At 42.7% G+C, this 8995-nt stretch overlaps 2 protein-coding genes across 6 annotated transcripts in view; one reads left to right on the forward strand and one right to left on the reverse strand.

Moving 5' to 3' along the window:
- Positions 1 to 274: 274 nt before the first annotated feature.
- On the reverse strand, positions 275 to 3742 carry crlf1b (cytokine receptor-like factor 1b). 3 transcript variants are annotated; one of them, XR_002276777.1, is made up of 5 exons: positions 3491 to 3742; positions 2247 to 2485; positions 2075 to 2156; positions 1693 to 1869; positions 275 to 461 (listed from the first exon to the last, which is right to left on the reverse strand). XR_002276777.1 is itself a non-coding variant. In XM_020622380.1 (4 exons), the coding sequence occupies exons 2-4, from the start codon at positions 2440 to 2442 to the stop codon at positions 1764 to 1766; spliced, it is 384 nt and encodes a 127-aa protein (XP_020478036.1). In that variant the 5' UTR covers positions 2443 to 2485; positions 3491 to 3742; the 3' UTR covers positions 1641 to 1763. The 3 variants fall into 3 exon arrangements, 1 of the variants encoding a protein (XP_020478036.1); XR_002276778.1 differs by lacking the exon at positions 275 to 461 and adding an exon at positions 1410 to 1585; XM_020622380.1 differs by lacking the exon at positions 275 to 461 and having other exon boundaries at positions 1641 to 1869.
- Positions 3743 to 4464: 722 nt separating this feature from the next.
- tmem59l (transmembrane protein 59-like) overlaps positions 4465 to 8995 on the forward strand; it is a 13837-nt gene continuing 9306 nt past the window's right edge. The window contains exons 1-5 of one of the 3 annotated variants that reach the window (XM_020622378.1): positions 4725 to 4813; positions 6040 to 6145; positions 6625 to 6748; positions 6905 to 6999; positions 7126 to 7278. In XM_020622378.1, coding sequence (XP_020478034.1) covers positions 6053 to 6145; positions 6625 to 6748; positions 6905 to 6999; positions 7126 to 7278 — 465 coding nt within the window. In that variant the 5' untranslated portion in view covers positions 4725 to 4813; positions 6040 to 6052. Of the gene's footprint in view, positions 4814 to 6039; positions 6146 to 6624; positions 7000 to 7125; positions 7279 to 8995 lie in introns of all 3 variants that reach the window. The other 2 variants (XM_020622377.1, XM_020622376.1) reach the window with 2 other exon arrangements.

Genomic DNA, 8995 nt, shown 5'->3' on the forward strand with positions numbered 1-8995 from the left:
AATAGTGAAGCCGGAGCTCAAAGACAGTGTATGTACCTACACAACAGAAAAAAAATATAAAGAATCTTTATGAGAGAATAACAGTTTCTAAAAACTTCATCTCTACACTCTGAGATCAAAGTCAGTTATAGATCACTGAAGGTTTTTAATCAAGAGTGAAATTTGCTTTATAATGAAAGTACAAGCAGGAGGAGCAACTTTTATATTCATAATTTAATTGATCAGTCAGTCCTCACCTCCAAATACTTCCAACCACAGAGGTCTTGTAGTTAACGAGAACATGTGTGTGTTTCAGTGTGGACAATCTACCATTCAGCGCTGTCCTCCAGTCCAGTGGATCTGATATTTGGCCTGAAACAGGATGTCCTTCAGCTCGCGGGAGCTGGCCCAACAGACCAACAGCTGGTCGTCGAGGTCACCGACACGATTCACCTGCACATTGGCAGGAGGGTCTGTGGTCACTGGACGGACAAGAACACGCTTTGACAAGTCTGTGTATCACAGATTCACAGTATGTAAAGAAAGGAGACAGGAGACAACAATACTCCTGCAAAATTCTACAGAATTCAATAGCTTTATGATATTTAATTCAGGCTAGTATTTAAAAAAATGACAGTGTAATTCTGACACAGTTTTATATTGTTCAAACATGTATCATTTGTCATTAACTATTTATGGTTTCTTCTATCACTTGCACACATGAATGCTAGTTGACTGACCACAAAGAGACAGTTTTAGTCTGTAAAAACATTTGTATGCAGTCTTTGTCAAGAGAATAATCCTTAATATATTGTAAGGGTTATCTCAGAAACCCTGCACTGGTGTGAAGTTTAAGGAACATCTGCATTTATCAAACAGGAACGGTTAAAAATGTAGTTGCATCCAGTATTTTGGCACCTGACCAATAGTGGAGAAGGAAAAAGTCAGGAAGTCTTTGGTACTGCTGCTTCAATTTTGATCAGAAACCCTTTAAACTACAAAGTAATATGGGTCAATACAATATTTTGTTTTGGTCTACTTTATCACAGGGTCAAACTGTATGACCCCCAGTACACTTTAGTCATTCCCCATACGGTAGCTTGGGCAGGGATGTAGTTCTAATATACTGTAAATCAGTACATGCATACATTGAGAATATACTAGCCAGCTGTGACTAAAATAAACAAATAAATTAAACAATGAGCAAGTGACACACTTAAGTATTTTCAGTCTGTTCTTGCAGTTGAGAGCAAGTTGTGCCCTGACAGTCAGTATCAAATAAAACATTTTACCTAGTGCAATCAAGTGTATAAACAAACCCAGATGGAGGAAAAGATAATGGACGGAGACAAAGGAAGAAACTTAAATACCAATGTCTGCTATTGCTTGTACATCATAACCTAAATTTCTCAGCGAGAAACCTGCGAAGCCTTTATCTGAGAGGCATCTGCTGTGTAGTTAGCTTTTACAACAAAACTGTTCATCTTAGAGAGTTGCAGCCTGAACCTATAATGCTGTTACAGCAGCAAACCATAAAAATAAATCCCCTCTCCCCCAGAGACGTGTGTTAGCCAGATGCAAGAGAAGAGGAGAGGGAAAGACAGAACTGGGAAGGAAAGAAAATGAAGGGACAGAAAACAAGGAAGGGAATAAGTTGGGTTAATTAATCACCAGGAGTTAAAATAAGACCGTACAACTTCAGTCACCACTTACTCAACCACATCAAGGACGTCCAGGGTGGTGATGTCAGAGGTGGCAGAGCCCAGCTGATTGGTTGCCTCCACCTAGATCTCATAGGAAGTGAAGAGGGCGAGGTTGCGAGGGATATAGCAGACGTAACACTGCTTCATGGTGCTGTACATTTCACACGCCTTCTCTTCCCTGTACCACCTGGACACAAACATGACAAGCACCGTAACAAAAATAAACTGACATATGCTTCAGAAAAGGCACACTGGCGATTTTGACACAAGCAAAACAACACACTTCTGCCTCTTAGTAGTCGTCTGTGTTACAGGTGATAAGCTGTGTGGGTCACATGCTGTATGTGCATTTACTGCTGGTCTACCTGAGTGGTGTTGGGCAAGGTGGTTACCTGAGCTGCAGCAGGGGTGGGGCGCTCAGGCGCTTCATGTTGCAGGACCAGCATGTTAAAATGACTGGCTTTTCTGGAGGCACTGGTGGAAAACAGTTGAATGAAAACTAACATTTCCAAGAGACAAAAATACTCACTGCTTAAACATATGAGGATGCTAGCCTCCACTTACTGCCCACAAAGAAACAAGAGCCACCCAGGACGCGTCCGTCTGCTCCATGACACACCAGGTTGTCTCCAGACTGCTGCTGGGAGCCTTTCAGTTTGTGAAGGGTGACACTCAGGACGTTGGTGGACATCGCACTGTAGGTGGTGTCCCCACAATGCAACCAAAAGCAGGGACACACACAGATGCACACACCACCCATTGTCTCTTTCTTCTCCTTTTCCTCGGCTTGTTTATGTAATACACTGCATATATAATAGTGCATATTTCATGGTACTGGTGTGCAAAACTACTTTTTTATACAATTATAGTCTCCTAAACACTGTCTACCAAGTGTACACTGATTATGCATATTTTAAGCTATTATTAACAAAAATGCCAAATTCATCAGAGCTGGAAGATGCACTGAAGCTGCCAGTGTTCTACTAACAACACCACACCACCAAGTTTGATTACATTTATTCAAGTACTGTACTTAAATACAATTTAGAGGTATCTATACTTAAGTGTTTTGGTTTCCTTCTAGTTTATACTTTGACTTCACTACATTTTAGAGGAAAATGTACTTTTTACTCTACTATATTTACTTTGTAACTGTAGTTGAAACCAGATTAATACAACATTTACAGTATGATTGTAAGACTTTATTGATCTCTGGTGGAAAATTCACAAGCTACCCAGCACTAACTCATTTTATAAGTATATCCAACTTGCGTTGAATGCAGGATTTTACTTGTAAGAGAGTACTTTTACACAATTGTATTGCTACTTTTGCTTAAGTAAGGGATCTGTGTACTGCTTCCACCACTGCCCCTGGATTAGACTCTCCTGTATAACATCATACAAAAGGTTTAGGCCGCTGTTTTGCGGTGCAGTTTGTGTGCGCTGAACGCTGCCACTGAAGCCTGGGGTGAAACTCCCACAACAAAAAATCATTAGAGTCCAGATCTGTTGGCAACCATGTGCGTGTGAGGAGCACACCAGCAGCAGCACTGCACCACAGGAAAGCGGGAGCTCAGCGCAGTGAGTTTATGTAGTGTCTCAGTAGGATCATTCAGAAATGTCACCCTGCTCTGTTGGTAAAATCGGCAAATGACTTTCCATACTGAAAGTTTGCCTTCATGACTGATGCCCAGGAAAACGGGCTAACGCATTAAAAAGGACGTCAATGCGTATCGGCACAGCCGCGTTCCGTCCAACCAAGGGGTGAATCAGGTTGGTCTCCCTGTCTGGTAAAGTTTTATACTCACATGTCGAGGAGCTCAACACACGTGGAACCAGGAGGAGGATAAACAAGAAGGAGAGGACGGTTTGTTCACCTCCCCCATCCCCCTTTGTCCTTTTGGACTCCCCAGAGAAGAGTCGCGGTCGTTCTCGCATCAAATGTGCTCTTCGGTGAAACTTAGCAAATCACCAAACTGACTACAGAAACCTGCAGGAATCGCGAGCTCTGGTCCCCTATAACTCCAGACTAACTCTGGCTCATGCTGTTTGCTCCTCCCTTGTTTCCCCACACTCACAGGCCTTCAGTGCTCCAAAGTTGATCCCCTCCCAGACCCCCCCGCCCCGACTGCCTACACACAAATCTCGGCATAACATAACACATTCCAATAAAATATGAAGTGCAAATTTGAATGACCTGTACTTTACACGAGTTTCTTATACTTTTCCTCCACCAGCTCCATGTGTGCTTCTTCTCCAGTGTATTATCTTCTATGAATATTATAAAGCATGAATACATGATGAAGCCTGTATGTTTTACATGCAAAATAAATCTAGAAACTTTTAGAATTATCCAACAGTCTCCAAATTGCCTCGATCAGCTTCAGCATTAAATTTCTAATAATATAACGAGTAGATAGCCTGTTTACTTGTTCACTTTCACTACTGAGGAGACTACAGCCAGGATCTAAGATTTTCTTTCACTATGTAGCCTATATTATTTATTAGCACTTTATTTAATTGTTTGTTGTTGTTGTTCTGAGCTCTCTCTACATATAGTTCTTATCAGTTGGCTCATTTCTCCTCGGCTCTTTAACAATGGACAGTTAACCGTGACCCTGACTACATGATGCTGTCCGGACCATGTGCTCTGTGCAGGACAGCTGCCACTCCGCCCTTATCTGCTACGTTTTAATGAATGGCATCACTGCAACATTATACACTGCATTGTTGGCTGCTCGTAGGTGTGTGTACGTACGTGCGTGTGTGTTTAGAGGGGAAACGTATGCGGATGATGATGATGATGATGATGATGATGGTGCGTGACGCCACCAACAGAAGCAGATCAACGGAGCAGACAGGACCCGGGCTGAGGCAACAGCAGCATCCCCACCAGTAACGCCGCCACAAAGGGAGCTCAGTGCTGCTCGAAGCTCGACTCTCCGCTCCTCTCTCCAGGGTTTGAGATGCTCCGGCTCGGCGGCAGGATGTGCGGCTTCTCGGCCCTGCTCTCGGTGCTTCTTGCTGGGCTCGCTGCGACGTCCTCGGATCTGTTTGACAACCAACTGGGCGACATCAATTACTGCAAAAAGCAATGTCAGCTCTCCATCAAAAACAAAAGCCCAGCTAAAGTAAGTCATTCCTATGTGATATAGATCAGGCTATTTCTGCAGAAAGCGCTTCATCAGCAGCGAGCTCACAGCTACATCCTGCTGCCTGCACCGAAATGTAGACTAACAAAATTCATTCAGCATCGACAGAATCCCGCTATTTTAATATTGAAATAAGGAACATAAATGTGTTTATGCCTGTGCATAATGACAGACACCATGCTGGCTTTGATTTTTCGCTGCATCCTCTTGGATGCTTCAGCGCATAGTTAGGCCGAAAAACGGATGCAGCACATTTCCATCTGCACCTTAAAGACTAGTTAAAGAAGTGAACTGCATTCCAACTTATATTAAGCTGCACTTGCAATAAACTGCGCAAATAATTAATAAATTCTTAATGCGCAATTAAGGTCCGCTAGGCCAAGTGTATAGTGTACACTAGGGGGGATCAGTGAGACTACTGGTAACTATGGAACAATGATCCTTTCTGGACAGTTCACACAGCATCGCACTGCTCAGACAAGGCCACATTGGAGCGAAGCAGGTTTGGAAACGATGGCTGTAAAAATCTGTGACTTTCTGTGATTTAGAGCCTTGTCTAGATTTCTGTCGAATCGTTTTTCCTCCCACCACCACCACCTCCTCCTCTTCTGCTGCCTTCAGGTGTGGTTCAACATCCTGCAGAGCAGCAGGAGCAGAGCCGCAAAGCGAATCGCAGGTGTCGTTTACCCCAGTTTGAACATAGAGTCTACAGTTATTATATCTGACAGTAACTGCAGAGTTGTTGAATAAGCAGGCGCCTTCAAACTATGACTCTCTGCTCCTTGTGATCAAACAGGGAAAGGCAGTAAAGATGATAACAGGCACAAGGCTGTAATAACCCGTTCATGGTCGTGATCGGGGATCTCTTTGTTCTACTGTTCTCAGAGAGGTCAGCAGAGGGCGCTGTTTCTTTACTTCGCAGTGAGAGTGAAGGCATTATGACAAAAGAAAGTTCAGTAATGTGCAGCTTCCTCTCTCACCACCTGCACGTTTTATACAACCGGCTCTTTGTAAGTGGTTTTCCTTTACAGTGACAGAAAGCTTCATATCAACTGTTCGTGACAGGCTGTAATAGGACAGTTACACCGTGTCATTACAAGATGTGATAACCAATCTTTGTCATGTTTCTGAACAATTTTATCTTGAGTTTATCCAAGAGTGCAGGGGAAATGTCTGTTTTTTATTCTCCCCCGTCTGACTGGTAGGACTCCATAATGAATGCCTGTCATCGCGGCTGTCGCCTTTATTCCATCTGCCAGTTTGTCAATGGCAACGCCGGCTTCAATACCAGCAGGGAGGAGTGTCAGGGAGGTGAGTCAGTGTGTGGAACTGTCTGTTGGACTGTTTGTCTGAAGGAGTCTGAGCATCTTGTTGAAGAGGCTGAGGCCAGTGTTAAAGCTGCTGAGGCTTTAATCCTTATTATGCTGGATCTAGTGGCAGTGGACTGAGTGCTCATAAAACTAAATCCTACATGATGTCATGAATTTGAACCTCACTCTACCTAGTGCAGCTTGTTTCTGGTACTGTTGAATCATCCTTTCAACAAGACATGTTGAAAGGATCTGTCATGTCACTGATCATTTGAGGTGAAATCGAAAAGATGTTCTCAAGACAACAGCAGATAGCAGCTACATTATTTACACATGATCATCACTGCTCAACATTAGAATGTTGGACGCAACATCTCTGTCAAACATGGCTCAGTTTTCTGGCTATTTTTTGGCTGTTTGAGGCTCCTCTCTTTGTTTGAACTGTTGTATTGGAAATCATTGTTGTGATTTTCTGCCCAGACAGCAGATGCCACACTGCCTCCTGTTTCAATAATGGCAACATGGATTGAATCATCTCTCCAGGGGCCAACAGATACAACATCTACCTTGCAGCTTTATCTTTCATCCCACATAAACAGCCTGTGTCAGTTTTATTTCTGCTTCTCTATGACCTTTCTAGTACTCCACAACTCTGTCCACTCTCTTCTTTCTCTTGCCCTTCTCCCATCTGCAATCTCAACTCTTTTTTGTTCTTTGCCTTTTTACCATGCTTCACAACTGTCCCCCTCCCTCTCTCCAGCCTGCCAGGAGGCATATATAAAGCTGCTGGAGCAGGAGGCCTGCAGCACTGGCTGTGCCAGCCAACCCTCTGAACCTGAGATTAAGAGGAGGAAGGTGAGAAAGGCCGCTCTCCAGTCAGCTGCTCACACACATACAGTACAGTCCAGTGTGACAAGTGTGTACACAATCTAAAACACATACTTTTCCTTGTAATTTAGTGTCCTGCCCTCTCTTCTGCAGCTGAAGGCCATGACTCTCCGCCCAAAGCCTCCCTCTGTGATGGAGGCTGTGTCCAGTTGGTGCAATGACATTGTCAGCTCTGCTCAGAGCTTCATCTCCTCTACCTGGACCTTCTACTTGCAGGCCGATGATGGCAAGGTTGTGGTTTTCCAGGTAAGGCTGAACTGAGTGTGTCCTTCATAGGCATGCTTTGCATTTTGGGACTTGGGTAGTGACTTTTTATTGTTGGTTAAAACAGTTTTTCTATAATCTGCCAGTTCTAAGTTTAGTGTTTGCAGATGAATGGTTGAAAGTTATATTCAGCATGTATTTTTCTAGTCTTTGTACTATGTTGCATGAAACAGAATTAATTTGAGAGTCAGTTGCTGTAGCAAAGATTCTACTTGCAAGGGTTTTTTAAACTCAGTCTTGTGAGTATTTCAACTTAGAATATTTTTGCTGAGTGTAAGGATGATGATCTGCAAAGCATACAGACAAATGTGTAGATGCTATCCTCGTGTCCTATATATGGCCCACTGAGCCATGATGGTACAAAACAATAAAATTAATATTTACAATACTTTTTCATGTTTTAATTGCAGGGTAAAAGCAAGCCCGCAGGACTTTATAGAGTACTGGTTGAGCTTTGTGTTAAGATTGTGGAAATATATCCTGTGCAATGCAGTACCATAGAATCTGGGTCATTGCCATCACATCTCCCACCCCGTTTAAGTGTCAGTGCATCTGTGAAGGTTGAGTGAACAAGGGCACAAAAGAGGATGGGGAAAAGGTGTCAGAAGTGAGAGTCCTCCAAATGTAATGACTTTAATTGTTTAGAAATGCTCTTTTAAATGATGTCGCTGCCCTCAGCACCACGCTGGGCTAGCTGGGGTGAACTCACCTCAGGACAGACGCTCGCTTTACGATTTAGGCAAGAGCAGACTGTGCAAAAGAATAAAGTTCTGGCTGTGACAAATAAATATTCAGATGTTACATGAACAAAATAAACTGAATGGACTTGACAGACTCTTGTTCATGTCACCACTTGATTATCCCCATCAAATGTAAGTGTATTTGTTAGTGGGAAATCTCCAAAATTATTAAAAGGTTATTTTAGATGCATTATATTGCTGATACAGAATGTCTTAGCATTAGAAATTAAAATAATTATTGGACAGTTTCACTTAATGTATCCCCCAGTTATCTGTCACTTTGTGTATTTTGGTGCAGATCTGGATCCAGATGCAGATTCAGCATTTCTTTACATTTACTGTTACTGCAATAGAAGGTTTGTGCAGCCTTGGAAGAAGTGTATTTTCCAGCCAAACTTGAACATAGTCAACGAAGTACACCACTTATACATTAAAGCTATAATAAGATGTGGCCTCTCTAACCACCAGACTATGCAATCGTATCCTCCAAATTTTAAAAGCTGGTCACAAACCTGCATCTCTGTCAAAGGTTTTTCTGTTTCAATAATGTGACTTTGATGGCAATTTTAGCTGCATAATTAAAGGGCTCTGTGGGAAACGGTAGTATTTATGCACTGTAAAACAGAAGACTCTTCTATATGTATGGTGAAAATCACTCTTAAGTATAAGAAGCTGTGTGCAGGCTGTGATGTGAGGCTCCTCTTCATATATATAGATGCTGCTGCCACAGAACATAAAATTACCAACATTCTTTCAAACTTGGTGATGGATGTTTGCTCTTTATGGCAGTGACACGCAGTCTGAAGCAGTGAGAGAGGGGCCAGGCTACATGGGGCTGTGAGAAGTCTATCAGGCCTGTGTTTAGTGTTCAGCTGCAAACTGCCATCAACTTGACAGATTGACTTTTCCCATTGTTGAAACAACAGAAAAGTCAACCTAAACTGAGATACAGTAGGCAG

This window comes from Monopterus albus, unplaced genomic scaffold (assembly GCF_001952655.1).
Source record: "Monopterus albus unplaced genomic scaffold, M_albus_1.0 scaffold279.1, whole genome shotgun sequence".
In the NCBI taxonomy this organism is placed as follows: domain Eukaryota; kingdom Metazoa; phylum Chordata; class Actinopteri; order Synbranchiformes; family Synbranchidae; genus Monopterus; species Monopterus albus.

Excerpts from the sequence above, each read along its gene's own strand:
- crlf1b (XM_020622380.1), bottom strand. The coding sequence starts at position 2,442 with ATGGGTGGTGTGTGCATCTGTGTGTGTCCCTGCTTTTGGTTGCATTGT. Across the intron at positions 2,157-2,246 it reads CTCTTGTTTCTTTGTGGGCA|TGCCTCCAGAAAAGCCAGTC; the intron begins GTAAGTGGAGGC and ends GTTTTCCACCAG. Across the intron at positions 1,870-2,074 it reads CCACCCCTGCTGCAGCTCAG|GTGGTACAGGGAAGAGAAGG; the intron begins GTAACCACCTTG and ends GTTTGTGTCCAG.